The sequence below is a fragment of the Terrapene carolina genome, unplaced genomic scaffold (assembly GCF_002925995.2).
Source record: "Terrapene carolina triunguis isolate 2854851 unplaced genomic scaffold, T_m_triunguis-2.0 Scaffold113, whole genome shotgun sequence".
NCBI lineage: Eukaryota > Metazoa > Chordata > Testudines > Emydidae > Terrapene > Terrapene triunguis.
Window position 1 is genome coordinate 25,944,408 of NW_020664464.1, and position 23,393 is coordinate 25,967,800.

General features: G+C 40.3%; 1 protein-coding gene across 1 annotated transcript in view; it reads right to left on the bottom strand.

The window, feature by feature from the left end:
- Positions 1 to 23,393, bottom strand: part of ROR2 (receptor tyrosine kinase like orphan receptor 2) — a 217,168-nt gene that overhangs the window by 63,246 nt on the left and 130,529 nt on the right. The window contains exon 2 of the mRNA XM_026652357.2: positions 4,868 to 4,945. Coding sequence (XP_026508142.1) covers positions 4,868 to 4,945 — 78 coding nt within the window. The remainder of the gene's footprint in view (positions 1 to 4,867; positions 4,946 to 23,393) is intronic.

Sequence of the window (23,393 nt, forward strand, 5' to 3'; positions counted from 1 at the left end):
CGGGCTGGGGCAGAGTGTTGGGGTGCAGGAGGGGATATGGGGCTCAGGGCTGGAGATTGGGGTGCGGGCTCCCACCAGGCGGCACTTACCTCAAGTGGCTCCCGGTGGCAGCGCAGCAAGGCTAAGGCAGGCTCCCTGCCTGCCCCAGCCCCATGCCGCTCCTGGAAGGGGCCAACGCACCCCTGCAGCCCCGGGGGCCGGCCCATGGCTCCGTGCATTTCCCTGTTCCTGGCCAATGGGAGCTGCAGGAGTGGTGCTTGCAGGCAGGAGCAGCATTTGGTGACCATTGATGTAAAACATTGATGCCGTGTTGTCTGTCAAGACCTGCACCACTTTGCCTGAGATCTGGGGAAAGAACACCTGCCAAGCCAAACGTACCGCAGAGTTCCCTGACATTTAGATGCAGGGAGAGTTCTTCCTGGGACTAGAGTCCCTGGGTCCTGAGACTGCCAAGGTGGGCTCCACACCCCAGATCTGACGCATCTGAGACCAAGGTTACTGATGGATGAGAGGCAGCAAAAGGCATCCTTTCATTACAGATCCTGAGTCTCTCCACCAGGTCAGTGAAGCGAGGACCGGAGATGAAATCATAAGTATCGAGTCCAGAAGGTGTCTGCTAGGGGAGTAAACTGACGCCAGCCACATCTGAAGGTGTCCGAGGCACAGCCTTGCGTGCTGCACCATGTAGGTGCATGCCGCCATGTGACCCAACAGCTTGAGGCAGACCCGAGTTGTCGTTAGTGGGTGGATCATGACTTTGGAACTCTGGTCCAACATAGCTTGGAAATGGGCAGCTGGTAGGGAGGCTATGGCCTGGGTTGAATCAAGCACTGCCCCGATGAACTCTATTCTCTGAACTGGGACCAGGGTTGACTTCTGCTCATTTATCAATAGACTCAGTTCCTGCAAGGTGACCCGTACTGTGCTGATGCTGTGCCGCAGCTGAGCCAGTGACCGACCTATGATCAACCTGTCATCAAGGTATGGGTAGACTTGCATGCCTCGATGCCTGAGGAACGCTGCCATCACCACCAGACACTTCGTCAAAACCCATGGGGCTGCCGACAGACAGAAGGGAAGGGCAGTGTATTGGTAGTGGCGTTATCCCACTATGAACCTGAGGAATCTTCTGTGGCTACAGAAGATAGAGATGTGGAAATAGGCATCCTTTAAGTCAAGGATAGTGTATCAGTCTCCTGGATCCAGTGAGGGAATGATGGAGGCCAGAGAGACCATGAAGAACCTCAGTTTCTTGAGATATTTGTTGAGGCCATTCAGGTCCACGATAGGCCGTAGACCCCTCTGGGCCTTCGGGATCAGGTCTCAGGTCTCGAGGAACCTCCTCCACCGCCCCCATGCATCGGAGGGCTTGCACCTCCTAGATGAGAAGCTGCTCGTGAGGGGTGGATGAAAACTGAAGAGTGTAACCAACTGTTACTGTACTCAATATCCAACTGTCTGATGTTATATAGGACCACGCTGGGCTGAAGGGTGACAGGTGGTCCAAAAACAAAAGAGGAGGTGGATCCAGAGCTGAGACTGGTATAATGCCCTTGGGCATACCTTCAAAAGGCCTGCTGGCCCCACCGGAGTATCTGTGAGAGCCTGACTGGGAGGCAGAGGTATAAGGGAAGGGTTGTCGTTGTTTATAACCCTTCCCCTTTCTTCTGTAGGCCTCCAGCCTGGAAGGTGCACGAACCTGGAAGGCTACTGGGGCCTAAAGAGCTTCCTGGAGGCTGGTAGCTTATAAAGGCCTAAGGAACGAAGTGTAGTTCTTGAGTCCTTGAGGCTGTGGAGCTTCAAGTCTGGCTGCTCAGAAACCAGGGAGGAGCCTTCAAAGGGGAAGTCCTGGACAGTCTGCTAAACCCCATGAGGAAGGCCAGAGAATTGAAGCCACGAACAGTGCCTCATGGCGACAGTTGAAGCCACAGTCCTGGCTGCTGAGTCGGCCACATCCAGAGCCACCTAAAGGGAAGTTCTGGCCACAGTCTTGCCCTCCTCCAAGATGGCCAAAAATTCCTGCCTCGATTCCTGTCGGAGGGAGTCTTTACATTTGGACAGCGAGTCCCACAGATTAAAATTGTACCTCCCCAGTAGAGCCTACTGGTTGGAGATACATAGTTGGAAACTGCCCATTGAATAAACCTTCTGTCCAAAGAAGTCAAGTCTCTTAGCATCTTTATTTTTGGGAGTAGCACTTGACTGCCCCTGTCTATCCTAAAAAGCGACAAAGAGTCATGTGGCACCTTATAGACTAACAGATGTATTGGAGCATAAGCTTTCGTGGGTGAATACTCACTTCGTCAGATGCATGTGGTGTCTATCCTGTTCATTCACCGCTGACACTACCAGGGATCCCGGGGGAAGTGAGAGTAAAGGAAGTTAAACCTGCTTGCTGGGAGGTAGTATTTCTTCTCTGCCTTCTTTGAGGTGGGGGGCAGAGAAGAAGAGGTCTGCCACAGTGTCTTAACGGGCCCCAACACTACCTCATTTATGGCTAAGGCCATGCTGGAGGGAGGAGCGGCAGCCAGTATGTCCATCAGGCTTTGTGCGAACTCCTTAAGCTCTTCCACCTCCAGACCCAAGTTTTCCACAAACCTTTTCAGGAGGACCTGGTGGGCCCTTAAGTTGTCTTGATGAGCAGGGTACTAGGGCCTGAAAATGCCTCATCCGGGGATGAGGAGGAGGAGGCCTGTGCTGGAGGAGAGGCTCCCTCCTCTTCCTCTGCTTCCACTACATCCATTGCAACCACCTACTAAACATCGGCACCGGGATCGATGTTGGAGTCCGATGCCGGGTGGATGAGGTAGTGGCACGCCTTTCTGACACCACCAAATCTGAGAAGTGGGAAGGGGGCCCTGGTATCAGGGGAACCCCCCAGAGTTCCAGTACTGCCAGTGCATCGGCCAGTAGTGGCCTGGTGGCTAGGTGCCGGCACCGAAATCTGGAGGCTGGGTATCGATAGGTCTTGGACGGAGCGAAGGAGTCCCCTTCAGACTCCTAAGAGGATTCTTCCCTTGTAGACCATGGCGGTGCAGTACCTGCTTTCACCACTGGGCAGTGCTGACAGACTGGGGACCGGTGTCAGGACGGTGACCAATGCATTGGTACCATGGAGGGCTTGCCTCTGGACAGTGCCTCGTACTGAGACGGAGCTTGACGGACTTCTTCCCTTCTGACCCTGGTTGCCCTAGCTGGCAGCGGTCCTCAGGAGTCAGTGGGATCAGGAGGGACAGCAGATCCTTCACCGCCTGAAAAACCTCCGGTGCCAAGGAGGCCAGGAACCATCTGGCTCCATGCCTGCTCCTGGGATTCTGTGATGAGCACTCTAGGTGGAGTCTGGAGCCATCAGTGGCTCGGGGGAGGACAAGTGGCCCAATGCAGGTCTCACTATGCCAGCTCCTCCCTGCTTGTCTCTCTTCAGCACCGGGGATGGAGAATGGTGCTGGAGGAGTGCTTGGTGCCGATTTGGAGAGGCTTGGTTCTCAGGCTGGTCTGAGGGCCGTCTCCATAAAATGGCTTTCATTTGAATGTCCCTGTCTTTTCTGGTATGGGGTTTGAAGTCCCTACAGATCTAGCCCTTCTCTTTGACATGAGACTCCCCAGCCACTTTAGACAGCTAGTGTACGGCATCAGCTTGCTGCAAGAGGCACATGGCTTGAAGCCTGGGGAACAGGGCATGTCCAGCCCCTGGGGCGAACAGTCCCTTGATGACAGAGACAACTACTATATACACTAAGTCTAAGAACTATGTACACTAACTATGACAACTATACAGAATATGACCAAGAAAATCCAACCATTGGGAAAGAAAACCTTGCCACAGCAAGGAGGAGGGGGAGAGGGAGAGAGAGAGAGGGTATTATTGCACAAAAAGAAAATTAACTCAACACACAATATGAAATAAGACTCTCCCCCAACAAGAGAAAAAAAGAAGAGATAAATAGCAGCTTTGCTGAAAAATATGCTTGTTAGTCCCCAAGATGCAATAATTTCAAAAGGGCCATATGATTCTGTCCCCATCTCCTCCTCAAATCCTTGCTCTGTAATATTATCAGTAGTATGGTGTTTAATGATACTACATCTTGACCATTATTCTAGTCAATTAATAGTATTTTGCTTGTTTATAGCATTCTTTATATAGTGGTAGTTCTGGGGTTTTTTCACTATATTTCTTTCCCCACTGTGACCTTGCTTTAGTATTGTATGTGGTAAGGGAGCTGGCAGGAAGACATTACCAAAAACAGTCATGTCAAAATACAGGTAAGTAATGCAAACATGCATTTCCTGAGATTGTATCCAAACTGGAATGTAGTATCTCATAGGTATGTCACTTTTTATGCTGTCTATTGAGAAACATAATGATATGGTTTTACTGAGTACGTAACAGAAACTACTTTTTTGGTTTTGTTTTTTTGTGGTTCAGTCATCAAATTACCCAGCACATTTCTGAAGGAAAGTTTAAACAAAAATTAATCATGAGACTCCTGGAATCTAGATGAGATCACTGGTGAGGGTATTTTCCATACCAATATTAAGTCACATTTGGGACACAACAGGGGCATGTCTACGCAAGCCCTGTGATACAGCAGTATATCTATGCACACAACGGAACTTTTAGTGCCCATCAGTAGGGTCCACACAGACAGTTAGCGCACAGCATGCTGGAGTGCTGTAGATTTACACCCCGGCTTGTCAGGCAGTAAGTGTTTGTGTAGGCATGCCCTATCTTTCTCACAACATATTGATGCCTGGGTAAATAAAGGAAGTACATAACAAAAATGACTCCTTTGCATAGTACATTTAAAAATACACTTTTACTCAAAAAAAAGAAAAAGAAAATAATTGAAATCATTCTTATTTTTACCTTTAGGTGTTGGAATTTGCCTGTCATGTCCATCCACTTGACTCAGAGGATCATTGGAATCTGGTATCTCCATTTCACCTAAGTGAAAAATAAACCATTAAAATTTTAAGACAGTTGAGATTGAGTTGATCTTTCTCTTCTTAAGCAGAATTAAGATGTTGGGTATTTAAATTCACTTGGGGCCAAAACCTGGTCCCACTGAAGCCTGTGGCAAAATTCCCTTTGACTTCAAGGAGATCAGGAATTAGCCCTTATTGACTAAAAAATTTATCCAACACAACAAATTGAAGGTATTGTGCTTTACACAGAGACAGCATTAAAAAGTGTGTTACAGTTCTATCCACACAAAAAATAAAATTCAAATACTTTCTGCAAACCTCCTTTGTCATATCAGATTAATCAGTAGTGGAACTCTGACATTCTCAAGCAAAACATGGCATAAGATTTACTTTTGAGAATATATTACATTGATTTAAATTCTATTTTCACAGGTCAGACCCACCCGATGTCTTGTGCTTCCCAACCCCAACACCACCGTTTGAATGATGATCTAACCACCGACCAAGGCATTGAAAGACAGCAAAAGAATTAAAATCAGAGTGTTTTATAATTACACATTATTTGCTATTTGTAAAAGTCTCATAGAACTGGGGGCTTGAAAATCTAATATTTTCTCCAGCCAGTTCTATCATTTTACCATTAGTGCACACTCATAGACTCTAAGGCCAGAAGGGACCATCATGATCATCTAGTCTGACCTCCTGCACATCGAAGGCCACAAACCCGCCCACTTCTGAAATAAACCCATAACCTCTGGCTTAGTTACTGAAGTCCTCAAATCTTGATTTAAAGACTTCAAGTTACAGAGAATCCACCATTTACTCTAGGTCAAACCAGCACACTGAACTCTCTTCCCCTCATCCCAGTATTCCTAATGGTGTTGAAATTAATATCTTTTTGTTCAACTTTTTGTTTACGCACCAGTATACAATATCACAGCACAGCACTGGAAACTGTTAGTTGGCTGCTCCTGAAGAGCAGTAGGGACAGCATCCACAGGCTTTTATTTTTACGGTTTTTGCAAAAATTATGACTACTGTTGCAGGTTTTTGACAGTTTTTTTGTTTTAGAACATTCTTTCAGCAACAGGGAGGGGGTGGATTTATAAGAGATACAGTTATAGGGCTGCTTTCACTAAAACTACTTCTTGCAAGAAATGGCTCAGCCACTAACTCCACCAGAGGGGTTCCCAGCTCAAGCAGAGATAGGTGCCTCCCTGCAGCTCACATGTTGGGCATTGAACTCCGTGAGGGGGTGGGGCTTGGGAATACCCCTCACTGGCATCTCCCATTGGCTAGCGTGCTGGTTGTTATGGCTCCCATTCTCAAGCACCTCTCTCTCCCCACGCATTGTATTGGGAGCCTAGGCACCTAACTCAGGCTTTGAGGATTCCATTGTCTTTCACTGTGCCCAAGTCCCTTTGTGGATCCAAGCCAAAGTACTTCATAAACCTATACTCTCTCCTGTGGTTCACTTCACCTAGCTACTTAGGTAAAATTACACTGCCTTATCTCCACTAGGATTTTTTCAGTGGGACAGCTAATGCATGCTAATTATTCTGCTGTAAAAATACACGACCCCCCCCTTTTTTTTTTGGCGCAGTGAAGCCAAAGCCAAGGTCTCATACCAAGAGTTGGAGGGGAAGGCAGAGTGTAACAATCCTGATGAGGCGGTCTTTGAGTCACATGTGCATAAACCCAGCCTACTCTCAACGTTATGCTCTCAACTGATGACTTCAAGTGATCGGAGTACACTGGGAATTACAAAAGAACAGGACAAAATTTTATTTATAAAACTGCACAGGCTCAGTTATGATACATGATTACCTACACTCACACTCCTCTATGTAATTTTCAATGCTCATGCAATGATTTAAGTGTCCTTGACTATTTTCTTTTATGTTATTGATCTATGCTCAACTTTATTTCCTGTGTTTTCCATTTGTTTATCAGTTAAGTGAGATTCTCAAAAGGGACAAACATGAGAAGCCTATAGAGAGAGAGAGAGAGCACAGCAGTCTCTCTCTTCCCACACCCACATCCCTAGTTGGTGTTTTTTAACTCTTACATTAGAATGAAACAAGACAAAAGCATCTGCTGATTTTAAAACGCTTTAATAATAGTTTTATGTAATTCCTCCTTGTGCTTGGTATGTTTATGTCTGGCAAAAACATTTGTCTCCAGATGTGCCTTATCAGAAAATAATTACAAACTACAGACAGTCTATACCAGCAAAGTCTCCATGACTAAGCAATGTTAAAACTGAAAAATCCTGTGTGGGCTGTAAATTATAAGTCCAAAACAGATCTGCCGTTTTCAACTGTTGCTTTAATGAAAGAAACATTTTATCTTTTAAATATTCTAATCTGAAAGTTTTCTTTTTTAAACCACATTTATTATGAACGCTTAATTTTAACTAGGGCTGTCAAGCGATTAAAACATAATCACAATTAATCGCAAGATAAAAATAGTCAAAATTAATCACTGTTTTAATCACACTGCTAATAACAGAATACCAATTTAAATTTATTATAAATATTTTTGGATGTGTTTCTACATTTTCAAATATGTTGATTTCAGTTACAACATAGAATACAAAGTGTACAGTGCCTCACAGTGGAAGGGAGGACAGTGTAGAGGATGGGAGGGAGAAATTATTATTCTTTATTACAAATATTTACACTGTAAAAAACAAAAATAGTATTTTTCAGTTCACCTCATAAAAGCACTGCAGTGCAACCTCTATCATGAAAGTGCAACTTACAAATGTAGACTTTTTTTTAAACACAACTGCACTCAAAAAACAAAACAATGTAAAACTTTAGAGTCTAGAAGTCGAAGCATGAAGAGGCATATGAATGTCTAACATATCTGGTACGTGAATACCTTGCAAGGCCAGCTACAACAGTGCCTGCGAATGCCTGTTCTCACTTTCAGGTAACATTGTAAATCAGAAATGGGCAGTATTATCTCTTGTAAATGTAAACAAACTTGTTTGTCTTAGCTACTGGCTGAACAAGTAGGACTGAGTGGACTTGTAGGCTCTAAAGTTGTACATTGTTTTGTTTTTTAGTGCAGTTATGTAAAAAAATAATTCTACATTTGTAAGTTGCTTTTTCACGATAAAGAGATTTCACTACAGTACTCACATGAGGTGAGATGAAAAATACTATTTCTTTTGTTTTTTACAGTGCAAATATTTTAATCAAAAATAATAATATAAAGTGAGCACTGTACACTTTGTATTCTGTTGTAATTGAAAGCAATATATTTGAAAATGTAGAAAAACATCCAAAATATTTATAATAAATTTAAATTGGTATTCTACTATTGTTTAAGAGTATGTTAATTGACAGCCCTAATTCTAACCCTGACATTTCTGAACTAAGAGTTAAAGCAACGCAGAGCTGTGTTCAACATGAAATATTCCAAAGATTTTACATTGTACATGCCTCTGGACCTGCCAATAAGTCATTTTCCACATGGAAAGCTTTTTCCCTTTAAATTAAACAATATGAGAGAACCACAGATTCAAAAGTGCCGAGAGCCGCTCAGAGGAAGAGTTCATGCACTCGCTTCTCCATTCCTGTTGACTGCTTCTCTCAATTCTTCATAATTTTACATTCCTGTTGTCTTAATACATTCTCTTCTCCTAGAACTGGATTCACAGTGCTGAGCTAAAACAGATAATGATCCTTATGTATCCCCCACCCATTCACTCTCTGGATTGCTATGGATGAGGGAGCCAGCTTCCTGGTGATCTCTGCATCAAGTCTACACTGCTGGTAGTCCTTTTGAGACCTCACACATCTCTTCTTCAGCCTACATCTCAGACCTTGTGTGTCATTGCATCCCTTCCCCACTCTGCTGTGTCAAAATCCCAGCTCCAATGTCCCATTTGCCCCTTTCTCTTTGCTACTCTTCCATTTTTCCCTTTCTTCCCATGCATTTTTCACACCATCATTCACACATGAACTGAACAAAAAGCCTCCAGTTTACTTCCTTCCAGGGCCTTCTGTTTGACCATTCTAGACCGTAAATTCCTTGAGGCAGCTAAGATCTTCACTGATTTCTTGCAAAGTGCACAGTGTATTTATTACTAAGCATATGAACAATAATTACAAATAAAAATAAAAGGAACAGTGATAATGATATATCGTAACTGTGTTCCTAAACATTAATTTGCTTGGGAGTCTGGAAAATAAAAGGTTTTAAAACTTAAAGGATCAAGCTGTTCCTCATATTGTAAACAGAATTTAAAATATTATGCATTTAAGGCCATGGTTTAGATATTCCTGCTATTACAACTGGGGGGAGAATCTGTGAACTGGGTGGCTGCCACGCTACTGAATACTTTAATTGGTAGCGATAGAGGAGCAGACCTACTGGATCTTTTCAGATGCATGACTTTGTGCTACAGTGTCTTTACAAGTAGATAACTGTTGGTAGATAAGACCTAACTGCATATTATTACATTCATTTCAGATGTGACAAAAACACCAGACTTCATGTAGTGTAGAGTTCCAGCAGTGTTGCTCAACCTTACCAAAAAATGCCACTCATTCACTTCAATGGGTGGAAGACTCGATGGGGCTGGCACGGAAGAGGGAAAAGTCCCCAGCAGCAAGGAAGGAAGATACTCACTGAGGGATACCAGGTAGCTCCTCCCTCCCCTACGGGAGTCTTGATCCCCCATTGGCCAGCTGGGGGGACAAGGGTGCTGATTAGCCAGCATGCTCCAGCTCCTAGGATTTAACCTAGTACAGGGGCCATGTGGAGCCGCTTTCAGATCCATTCCAGCAGCCCTTCTCTACCCATACTGACCTAGGAATGGGAAGCCAACCTGACAGATGCTGCGGTCTAGCCCATTGCCCATTTGGGGGTCAGGAAGGAATTTGACAGAGGACCATGGAGTTTTTTGCCTTTCTCACAGTATCTACAAGCCACAGAGGGTTAAGCAGGAATGCATTTAGTACCTAGCTGAGGTATTCAGGTTGAGTTATTAATTCATCACAACTTGCAGCTGGTTTCCAGTGCATTAAAAGAAAAATGAATGGTTCCCAGAGGTAAAATATTTTGGTGATGGGCCTGGGGCTCAGGAGATAAAGTAAAACCTTATGGCCCTCGTGGGCCAAGGTCCCCCTCGCAGGGAGGAGGATGCCAGAACTCAGAGTGAGTTAAATCCTGGTAGGTAGGCTGAGGAGAACCAACCCCAAGTTACGGGTTATATGGTAAGGCGCATGTAACCCCCTCACTATAACCTATCTAAATAGTTGCTATAAAAAAGTATGGGTGATGGACAGGTAGTGCCCCTCCACTGTGTTAAAATATATTAAAAGTTGTGACCTGCTGTTTATTCCATGAATGTGTCTGTCCTCGTTTTGCCACTGTGTCCGCATCAAAACTTAAGTACGTCAACTAGCAAAGGATGGATACGCAAGTGAGCAACCAGGATTACAGATATGAAAGAACAGATGGAGGATGAACTGCCATCACGTTAACTGTATGCAAACAGCTATTATTAAATAATTGACTTGGAGAGAAATGCTCATGATATGAAGCCTAGCTGTGATAGTATCAACTCCCATTGCTAAAATGTTAGCTGAGTAGCATGCTGGTATGTAAATATGTAGTTAACTGAAGTCAGACAAACCACCATGGCTACTGTGGAGCACTCAGTAACCAGAGTGTCAATAGTCCCCTTTGAAAATGCTGACCGACAGAAAAAGGAGCCATTAATCTCTCAGGCCAACAGAACAGATCCTCAGGAAACCACAAACAGAAGAAAGAGATTGACATAATTTCATCTTTAATGCTTTATCTGAAAGATAGCACCATCGGATAGTACTGCTCTCTCTTTGGATTGGTTGAATTATACATTGGTCATAAAGAGTAAGACTACAGAGACAGGTGTGTGAACTGAACTCCTAACCTTTTGGTACTAAGCAATTAAAGTATACTGATAAAATCTGAAAGAGCAGTAAGTCTCATCACTAGATTCTAGCGGTTTGGTTAGTTCATTGTGTGTGCTACATTTGTTGGTTGCATAGATAAGAAATCTCTTCGTTCCATAAGAGCTTGTATGCCTTAAGCTAGTTAGGAAGATTTTATTTTAAAAAAAAAATCTATTCATTATTCAATAAAAGGAAACATAAGAGAACAGCCTGTGTTTTTGCACATACTTTGCAAGAATGTAGCAATCATTGCAAATTTCAGAAAGAAAAACAGTAGTGTAAAATCACTGTCCTTGCCCAATTTGGATATAAAAACCAACCCTCTACACTAAGAATGGTATTATCCCTTCCTCTGTCAATTCAATGTACTCTTTTGTCATAGAACATGAGGAAAAGTGGCCAACTTGATAGGGATTTGGGAAGTAGACAGTTTAGGCCGCCTTTTATAAAAATTCTTGGGACTCCTTCTCCTGAACTGGCACAGAAATAAACATCCTGTAAGGCAGAGGCAAGATTGCCCTAGCACAAGTACCAACACAGAATTGGTGATTTCTCAGTTGAACAAAAAGTCTAATCACATGGCATATGCTACTGGTAAAGTAATAGCTAAATAATGATTTCAGAATTTAACTATTTCTTTAGTTCAGGGATCTCAGTATATGCAAATAAGTTGTAATAAATAGAGTTGATAATGTTTAATGATGTAATCCTATTAAAATATTACATGGCATGTTTATCAGCCATACCAAAAAAAAAAAACAACCCAAACAGATTACATGTAAACTCCCACTGCTTAAATACTAACCATTTTTATATTTAAAAAGAATTATTTTTAAATTATAGTTGAGGAGCAAACCTTAGATCTTAGTTCTGTCCAATCCTTCCACTTATCAATATATACTAATCCAGGACCTGAAATTATTTTCTAGATTTAAAACAGTAACACCCCCCCCCCTACCACTCACTATGTCAACCTTTGACTTAGGTTCTAACTTTATTTCAATAATATAAAACTCCCAAAAGAAAAAAAACCCTTCCGTTTAATACCCCCTAATATTCTGTTCTTTTCTTCATAAAACTTTGTTGACCTTCTGTCAATCACTAACCTCTAGAACTCCCCAAACAAAGGACCTACTGTTGGCTTTGATTTAGCTGCCAATCTGATTACTTTGGATTTGGGAAGCAGGCTATTTAGGTTGCTGAATCAGGGCCTTTCATTGAAATTCCTTTTCCAACATCTTCAGCCCCTGGCAACCAATTGCAAACTGGGCTTGGCAAACCTGTAAAGGGCGGTGAACAGTCCACAAAAGATGCAGTTAGTACTACATGATCAGTACACTGCTTTTATAGTTACAGAAGATTAGGAGCTCTACTTTTTCTGTGACAGTTGTCATTTCACATAAAAATACAAAAGAGGGAAAATGTCTTTTTGTTTCAGTTGTTTGGTGCCAGATGCATTACATACAGTTCTTAGAACACACACACAACACACTGTGAAGCTATCTAAACAATTATTTCAATGTTAAAGTTGATTTTTTGACTCCTTAGGGAAAGTATATTTTAACGTGATCTCAAGCTAAATTGACAGCAATAGGAGCTTTCACTATTAAAATGTTAGAATTTGAGACAGCCTTTCTACATCTGCTCTAACTTCAACAAGAGCTAACCAGCAAATTCACATGATAAAGGAATGTTGAACGTTAAGAGAAATGCCAACCTTACAACTAACTAAACCTCAAGTTGGCACAACACACATCTAAATAAGAAGCCATTTTACAAGGGTCAGGGCTCATATATACATATATATAAAGTTGTTCTAATTATTTATAAGCATCTCTCTTGGAATCATGAAACTTGTTTCCTTAACATAAGTCTTCCTTCTCTAAATTTGTTCTGTTTTTCATGACTGCTGGACTGAAATGGTTCATTTTTAGAAAAATAAGAAAAAAACATTGAAGTAAAAACTAGAGGGCTAGCTTACATTTGGGGCCAATCAACCTTGACAGTGGCTAATTCATTCACTTTTTTGGTCAGAAATTTTTGCATAAAATTAAAATAAGTTTTCAAGCAATGCATGCTATATCACCTTCATGCAACCCTCTCCTGTATTATCTACAAACAAGATTTCCAGGGTGGATTTCTGTACAGGGGTGCCCAATTTTCAAATGAGTGCATTTTAATAGGATTTCAAAATCCCATAAACTGACACTCAGTTGACACTTAGGCACTCAAAAAAGGAATTTGCACACATATACTAATCTGAATGTTTGTGCTCATATGCTTATTACGATATATTAATTTTCCTAAGTTTGAAAACTGATCCTCAAATATCAAATGCATGTCCCCAAAAAGAGATAAAACATGTTATTCAGTGTAGCATCAGTTTTTTAAAAAAGCTGAATCTACGTAAAGCTGGAATGATCTTGATCTCCACAGGAAACCCTATCCCACTTCCAAAAAGAAAAACCTTACAATGAAGATTTGTAGTATATCTATTTTTTACACATCTTCCAGGTGCCTCTACATGTACCATCAGGTCAATGTTAAATGCAGAACCAATCCAGCCATCTAAAATAATACTACTAGAGATTCATACACAGAGTTCAGCAAATCATCTGATTCATTCAGACTCCTCATATCATTTATGCATGTTCTATACCATACAGCATTTCCAACTCCCTATTAAACTTTTGCCCTTCCATTTACACAGCTCACATTTTGTGAGTTAAGCTATTAAATGACTTAAATTCTTCGCTCTGTATATCATATTTGCATCTTAAAAATGAAAGGTCAAATGAGAGAGACACACGGAATAAATATTTATTCAGATCTCCTTCAGAGTAAAAACCTCATTGAGAAACTATTATAACATTATTGTAGCAACAGTGTAGTTATGGTTTCATTTTTAAGATAAGACAGCGGAAAGATCCAGGCATGAAAATAGGGGAGTGTTCAGCAGTTAACATAATTTTCAGAGTTTTAACTGTAAAACAAGTCCTGATTTGCCAGGGACTTACTCCTCAATGAAACATTTAAAGGAGTTTGGTTTAGAAATAATGAAGCTATAAAAGCAAAGAGAAGGACATGAATTAAGGTGAAAGCACACTTGCTAGAGCAAAGGACAGCAGGGGACTCCATCAGGAGTCCATAAACTTTGTCTACTAATAGAGGCCATATTTTTTTATACTAAATGGAGAAACTATATTGTCTATATACCCATAATAGAAAGGGGCAAGGAAAACAGTCTTTGTGATTATTAATAAAGAGATGGCCAGGGCCAAATAAAACCATGTTTCAAATAGTTAATAATAAAACTCTGGTATTTATGGCATAAAACACTTGAGTCCTTTAAGCCATGAAGACACTTCAAAGTCATATGTGGTTTTTGCAACTTATGAACCACTAAGTTGACTAGGTATCACAAATACACACCATTTCATACGTAGAAACTATATCTATGTTAAACAGTTCTGAAGCAAAAACACACACCACTAAGTCAATACATTCAGGAACATGTAAAAACCCTTAAACTATTTTTTTTTTTTTAAGAGAGAGAAAGACATGGAACTCAAGCTGGCTTTCATAACAGACAGTAATTATTGGTTAAGTGTTATACTAAAAAAATCCTTTTGGAAAACATGGACACATTCCAAAGCTCTTCTCCACCTCAGCTGTAAAATCTTAACTTAAAAAGCACTCAACAACAGCACTGAACACACCTGCAGCTCAAAGAACATCAAGTTAACATGACAACCATTCATGACATTATTACATGATTGATTATTTTACTGCTTCTGGCTGTGAAAATAAAACAGTCTCAACCAAAAGACTAAAAATAATCATGATTTACGAGTATAACACTCCACCAATTAGGAGAAAACAATTTTCATAGTGCTCGTTTCTAAAAAATCATTTAAAATCCAAAAATACCAGTCCTGTGTGCAGCCTTGGGCTGAAATCTTTAAAGGCCCCAGTTGAGAAAAACACCCCTATTCAAGGAAGACACTTAAGCATGTGCTTAAGTACTTTCTTGTATTATGACCAAAGTAATAACATTAGACCCTCTGTTATAGGAAGTAGGCTAAAAACAATATAGGTCACAGTTGAGTCTGACAAAGAAAAAATATTTTATCCTAAAAGTCATTTTCACATTTTGATGGTTGATTACCATAAATTATGATGCTACAATAATGTTAAACCTTTGGAATATCAACTAGATCTGTTGACTAATCACAGTTAACTCATGCGATTAACTCAAAAAAATTAATCGTGATTAATCGCACTGTTAAACAATAGAATACCAATTGAATTTTATTAAGTATTTTTATGTTTTTCTACATTTTCAAATATATTGACTTCAATTACAACACAGAATACAAAGTGTACAGTGCTCACTTTATATTATTTTGACTACAAATATTTGCACTGTAAAAATGATAAACAAAAGAAATAGTATTTTTCAATTCACCTCATACAAGTACTGTTGTGCAATCTCTTTATCATGAAAGTGCAACTTACAAATGTAGGTGTTTTTGTTACATAACTGCACTCAAAAATAAAACAATATAAAACTTTAGAGCCTACCAGTCCACTCAGACAAACAAGTTTGTTTACATTTGCAGAAGATAATGCTGCCTGCTTCTTGTTTACAATGTCACCTGAAAGTGAGAACAGGCATACGCATGGCACTTTTGTAGCTGACGTCGCAAGATATTTACATGCCGGATGCACTAAAGATTCATATGCCTCTTTATACTTTGACCATCGTTCCAGAGGACATGCTTCCATGCTGATGACACTCGTTAAAAAAATAATGCATTAATTAAATTTGTGACTGAACTCCTTGCGGGAGAATTGTATGTCTCCTGCTGTTTTACCTGCATTCTTCCATATATTTCATGTTATAGCAGTCTCGGATGATGACCCAGCACATGTTGTTCGTTTTAAGAACACTTTCACTGCAAATTTGACAAAATGCAAAGAAGGTACCAATGTGAGATTTCTAAAGATAGCTACAGCACTCAACCCAAGATTTAAGAATCTGAAGTGCCTTCCAAAATCTGAGAGGGATGAGGAGTGGAGCATGCTTTCAAAAGTCTTAAAAGAGCAACACACTGATGCAGAAACTACAGAACCGAACCACCAAAAAAGAAAAATTAACCTTCTGCTGGTGGCATCTGACTCAGATGATGAAAATGAACATACTCTGCTTTGGATCGTTGTCGAGCAGAACCTGTCATCAGCACGGACGCATGTCCTCTAGAATGGTGGTTGAAACATCAAGGGACATTGAATCTTTAGTGCATCAGGCATGTAAATACCTTGCGAGGCCGGCTACAGCAGTGCCATGCGAATGCCTGTTCTCACTTTCAGGTGACATTGTAAACAAGAAGCAGGCAGCATTAGCTTCTGCAAATGTAAACAAACTTGTTTATCTGAGCAATTGGCTGAACAAGAAATAGGACTGATTTGACTTGTAGGCTCTAAAGTTTTACATTATTTTATTTTTGAATGTAGGTTTTTTTTGCACATTATTCTAAATTTGTAAGTTCAACTTTCACGATAAAGAGATTGCACTACAGTACTTGTATTAGGTGAATTGAAAAGCACTATTTCCTTTTTTTTTACAGTGCAAATATTTGTAATAAAAAATAAATATAAAGTGAGCACTGTACACTTTGTATTCTGTATTGTAATTAAAATGAATATTTGAAAATGTAGAAAATATCCAAAAATATTTAAATAAATTGTATTATTATTGTTTAACAGCGCGATTAATTTTTTTAATCGCTTGACAGCTCTAATATCAACATCTTGTACCTATGTTCCAAAAATAAAAAAAATTACATCAGTCTGAAAAAGAAGGGATGGCTTGAGTGCTAGCCAATTTACTCTCCTAAAAATAGCAAGTACAAAGTATTATATAGCACTCAAGAAACTTTAAGCATTTTTAAAAATGGTGAAATATTGGTGGGTAAGCACTACCATCTCTATCTTACCAATACAGAATTTGGAATAGAAACAAATTAGCACTAAAATTTTCAAACCTGTGAGCATAAAGTTAAATATTGATTGAAGTAATTTAAGCACCTAAATAAAACGTGATTTTTCAGGGGTGCAGAGTACCCAAAACTTCCTAATGCAGTACAATATAGTACACTATTTATTCTCAAATAGTTTACTGGATGCTTAGAATTCTTTTATTTGAAATCAGTTGACATGGTAATGCTAGACAAATTCCATTCAGACAAACAGGCAGATGTGTGTCCATATTACCGTCTTTGGGCTTGTCTTCACTAGAAAATTAGGTCATGTTAGAACACAACTTTGCAAAGTCATGTTAACGAACACAATGGGATTGTGATCATTGTGTTTAAACTTCATGTCAGCTGCTCGCAGATCAACCTTACCTCAACCATAGGTTCACTCATGACCAGCTGACGTGATGTTTAAACATAACAGTTCTGGATTTGTAGATTGCAAAATTGTGTTTAACACTGCATTAGTTAGTATGACTCCTCAAGGAGGTGTTCTAACAAGACAATTTTCTAGTGAAGAGAAGCTCTTAAATACAACTATTGCTTATAGTTTCTACATATACAAAAGGTGGCCACCTCTCTCCCTTGCGAGGGATAACTGTACAGAGATGAGTGAAATTGGATGGCTCTGGAAAATGGGATAGAGTCTCTGTGAAACATGCCACCAGTTTGAACGGAATTCAGGTCAGCAACATCTGGAAGTCATTACCATTTTGGTGGATTTGTGTGGTCTAGGTGAAACAAACTGTTCTAGTTCCTACAGCATATGTATTCTCATTACAAAAACTGAAGTACTATTGCAGTTGATGTTAACTGGCATCACTGTTGACCGTTTCAGTGCAGCCCAAAGGCTGTGATAGCATAAAGATTCAGGGCTGGGATAGAGGTGCATTAGCAGGGAAGCTTGCAGCACTACTTGTGCTGTAACTGTGTTTGTGGACAGAGAACTTCTCAGTCTGCATACAGTCAATCTGAACTTTCACAAGCAGTCAAGGTTGTTTAAAAAAAAAAAAAAAGGAAAAAAAAAACCTAAAGTGTGTTTAGTATAAAAAAAAAAAAAAAAGAGATAAAAAAAAAAAAAAAAGAAAAAAAAAAACCTAAAGTGTGTTTAGTGTATGGAATCTGAAATCCCAGGTAGGGAGGATTCAGGAGTAGAACTGGTCAAAGTTCTTCAATTTTTAAAAATTTAAATCAACATTTTAACAAAATCAGAAAAAAAATCATGAATTTTATTTATATTGGTTTTTCAGTCAGCTTCTCCTCATGTTTGGGTTCACTGCACCCAAACTACTACATTTTGGTGGCAATTACATTCTCTTTTGAATGGGCCTTGTTTCCGATCTGAAATGCACACAAAATCTACTCTTAGTGCACATACCACAATCCTGCACATACATATTGGGGCACCAGGGCTAGTGGTATTATCTTGAGAAATTAAAAACAAGGACCTTGCAGCTTCACTCCCTGTTCAGGCATAGTCAGTGCTGCATTTCCTATTTGCCAATCTTTGAGTGCTGCTTTGTAGACTGCCACACGTCACCTCTCTCAAGCAACCAAACCACCTCTATGTTTTCTGGGGAGCTATAGGGGGATGAGTTTTTAACTCAACACAGCACAGCCTACTTTCAGCACTGAGCTTAGGTTCACATGCTGTTTAACTGTTCTAGGCAGGACAAGAGCTTCCTTCTCTCACTGAAGAGCCTGTCTCAGCTCTCTGATTAAAACTGAGAAAGGATAAACAATCCCCAAAAGATAAATTCTTGTTTCTCCTCCTCCTCTCCTTCATAAGCCTCCCTTAAAAGCAACAGGAATGATTCATAGCTCAGCAGCCTAAAACGGAGCTGCTGCCAGTTACTCTTAATATATTTATTTTAATTAGTAAAGCTATAACAAAAACCCTTTTTACACTACAAAAAGACAAAATTTACTGAGCTTTATTCTTTCCTCAAAATAAAACACTGAAGCAAGTAACTGAATGGTGGGAGTGCACCCAGCTGGAAACACTTGCAGCTTTCAGTGGGTGGACAGCATGCAACCAAAACTAAAATCTGGTCACAGTTCCACAGATACTAGCCAACAAGCTCATTTTCAACAACATACTGATGTACAGAAAATGCCTTCTGCTGAGCTTGCCTGAATGCAAAGGGCACGGTTTCCTAAATCAACATGTGGGCACGTGCATGCACACACACTTGTGGGTGGGTTTTTAAAAGAGTTGGCAGTTTGAGCTGAACGGCTACATTTTTCCTAAATCAGGCAGGGATTTCCTCAACCCCTATAATCATTCATTATCCAGTTACACGACTGCAACTCATGTTAATCACAAGCAGTTCAACTGTAATCACATTATGATGATCTAGTGTTAATAGCATCATTTAAGGAAGTCACCACACTGTCACATTAATGAATTGGCAAAGTAAATGGCTATCCAGAAAGTGACAGCTACTGAAAGTGCAGTTCAACTCAGAAAATGATTGTAAAACTGGCACCTTCTTATTCAAGAGGTCTGTTTCCTGTGCATACTTATATCTGTTTCCTTTACTGTGTAAAACACTATTTACTATTTTAAATTCCTATTACCACTGTAGAGGCAACACAACTTTAGAACAGTGAGCTTCATAAAATAATTTATGAAGTTTTGATCACAGAATTTCCATTGTTGGTGAAACATAAGCCAGAAAGAACACATCTTGACCTTTAGATTCCAAGGTGAGGACTGAAAATCGGGAGTGGGAGAGGGGAGTTGGGAATCTAATAAACTGAGTAAATTTGATCTTGAAGTCAATCACATTCAAAAATGGAACATCATATTCATGTTTTAACACTCATTTCCATTGTATTACTATAGTTTAATTAAGGCCACTTAATTTCAACAAATGCAACGAAAACTGATGTCCATGGAAAAAAGTGTTCTAAACATATTCATATGCAGAAGTGGAACAAGCTGTGCTCTATTATAACCCAGCAGTATTTACTCATGTAAAATTGATTGGTTCCACCCTTAAATTATGAAGTCCACAAAAGTAGACAGCAAGGCCAAGCAACTGCCAGATACATCCAACAGTACTCCTAACAGTTCTGAAATATGACGCAGTTTCACTCATCTTTGGCATTTGAATGGGATTTTGTTTTCAAGACATTTGTGAAACAGAATATTATCCACAGTGAGAATACAAAATGAGCAAAGATATGCATTTCATCTTAATGCATTTAAATAAAATGTCTACATTTCAAAATATAGATATCATGTATATTACAGGCGCTTTACAATCCCATAGGTATTCATGTACACATATTAATTGTCACTTTTAGATTTGATCCATTTACTCACAACCACTGTTTACCTAATCAAAAAGGACAGGTGTGGTTTTCATTATCCTTAAGCAAATATTTGCACAAGTAATACTTATTTCTGTGATACATTACAATAAAGTTACGCAAGTAAGAGTCAGAAAACGCCAACCCATCTCTCTTGCAAATGAATATTTTATAACAGCTATAGGCAACTGCCAAAGGAATTGTTCCAAGTATGTAAGCAATCGAGTTCCTTTACATTAGTTATAGTTAACTTTTAAAATCTTGGATATAGAAAAGGGTACAGATTGGTAGACCTAATATTCAGGAAAGCATACAAGAACCAGTAGCACTTCTTTATATCCAGGCACTAAACAGACCATATTATGTGACTGTAGGTCCTTGGAGGAGATGCTAATACCTCTGCTGGTAATGAGGCTTCACCTGGATTGGCCCACTCCATGTATCTGATATTTGTAGAAGCAGCATGGTTATCTTGTGCAATGGAAAGTGAGAAAGCTTAGGGGGTTAGGATGCAGCAAAGGTTTCAACAGCAAATTATCTCAGGTGTTATAAAACACCTAGGAATATGAATCCAGTCAGGTTACTCAATTAACTAAACATTTCAAATCCTTTCTTGGGAGAGTGATGTCAAGGGAGGAGATTACTGAATGGCTCAGGGTATTAACGAAATAAAACAGACTTCTAGTTAGGGTGGCCAGACATCCCAATTCACTAGGGCTGTTCAAGTCAATTCTGTGAAACTGGGGGTTTGTCCTGGTTTGTACATATCACCTGGTCACCTTCTCTGTGCTTTGTGAGTGGTCTCAGGCCCAGCTGTACTTGTATCTATCTGACTGTGAATTATGGTGCATCCCCAAGTGAGTTCCATAATCTATAGTGTGGCAGTGCAGCAGAATCAGTGAGGAGTTTGCCAGAAGGCAGAAAGATGACACGTTGGGGTTAGCATACACACACAGAGCTGAGGCTCAGATAAGGAACATGAAGAAGGAGATCATAGCAGCAGCATCCAAACTCCATAAAGGTAGTGGAAAGGGTGGATCATAAGAGAGTGGGAGGATAGCTGGCTGACAAGAGAGGCTAAAAAGCAATGGACTCTTCCTCCCAATGTCAGAAAACTTTGCAACTCACCACCAACACGCCAGTAATACGTTTCTCATTTTAAAAACCTGTTCACTAGCTGAGGTTGGGAATAAAAAGTAGGCAGCTGATGGCTGCTATGGGAGCTCAGGCCACCTCCTGGTAAACAAGAGTTTGCATCACAAAAGACTACCATCAAAACTAGCAATAACTGGCACTCATTAGCAGCCTCGTAGAGATGCCAACAATTTAGCAGTCAGAAATGATCCCTCAGAGAGATGCAAAATTGAATTATACTGTCAAGGCAGAAGGGGTGAGGGAGCTTTACTATACCTGCCACCCAAAAAATAACTGTTTTATTAACACAAAACTTGTCTCTAAGGCTGTCATACTCGAATTTCTCGGCACCGAAGGGTTTTTTTAAGTGATGTTATTTTTATTCATTTTGTGAACTTGCAAACTATTTCGTTGTCTCTAACTGGGGGATGGACAGATATAAACAATAAACCTTAGCCAAATTATGAAGATCTTTTTGGTGGTAGAGACTGTAATTTGTTGCACTAGGTATTTGCTGGCATTGTAACAAAGATATGAGGGCATTTCTGCCATGTAATTTGTGTACTTTGGGAAAATATTTGAAAAATGCTGTTCAAGGCATTAAACAAAAACATACCATGTTAATCAGTGTTATGTGTTGTGGGACTGACTAAATGCATGTCTGAAAAGATCAGAATGACTATTTGTGTGCACTACATTTTCTGCCATGAGATAAGACGTTATGATGCACTAGAAAAGCTCCTCTGGACTTTCCATTCAGGGCCGGCTCCAGGCACCAGCCCACCAAGCTTGTGCTTAGGGCGGCACCTGGAGGGGGGCGGCGCGGCGCTCCGGCCCCCGGGGAGAGCGGGGCCACAGCCGGACTCGCCGCCCTCCCCCCGGCGCTCTGGCCGCCCTCCCCCCCCAGCGCCCTCCCCCCGGCCGCCGGGGGGAGAGCAGCGAGCCCCTGCTGGGGCTCGCCCCCCTCCCCCCGGGGCTCCGGCCGCCTCCCCCCCCTCCCGCAGGGGGGGGTGCGGCCGGAGGCTTTTTTGCCTGGGGCGGCAAAAAAGCCAGAGCTGGCCCTGTTTCCATTACACGGAGGTTCTCAGATTTTCTACAAAGCAGCTGACATGAAAGAGACTTTGTGATTTACAATACTGCTGTATGGATGTAGATAAGATCTGGTCAAAGATCTAACTCCAAGAACTCTGTACTACTCCTAGAATGGGTTCTCAAATATTTAAACGACTATGATCTAGAAATCCAAAAGATGGATATATTCCCCTCTGACCTTGTTTTATTCTTTTGCTGGCTCTGTTCTGCTTCTGTGCCCCTTTTGTGTAGATTAATCTGAAATAGCTAACCTGATTTGCTTGACAGAATAAGCATTGTATTTCTAATAAATTAAGAAGTGCTCTGCTCAATTATGTGTTTGTCCATTAGTGTCTCTTGGCTTCATAGCCTGGGTTCGATAAATGAGGCATCTCTTTTGCTCATGTGATGATTCATCTAAGAAAAACATCAGTGGGAGAAGCTATTAAGATACTTAAGAGTCTAATTACAAGTAATACTGCAAACATTTCAAAAAGGGTAGTTAATTTCAGATTATATTAAAATGCAAAAGGTGCTATCTGCACTGACCTCTTGTAAAGCTAAGACTCTCACATAAGTAAAAAGCTGGACACTACATGGCTGTATGCATCAAAATGACTGGAATCGCCATGTTCTAATGAACTTCTTCAATTACCTGCAATAAAGCTGAAGGCGGTCAAAATTTTTAGCTTGCTTCCCTCAAGAAATAATTTGATAAAATAAAGGCAAATTCATTCCTTTATATATTTTTTTCTGTATAGGCAGATTATTGATAAAATATAGGCAAAACTTTATACCAGAAATAAGTAACTGTCACTTTGAACATACAGACACAACTTATAAGTTTTAAAAAAATGAAAGGAACCCAAACATGTTCACTCATATACAGGTAACAAAAATGACTGCACAATATCATGTAATTATTCAGCATTTATGTTTACTTACATACACA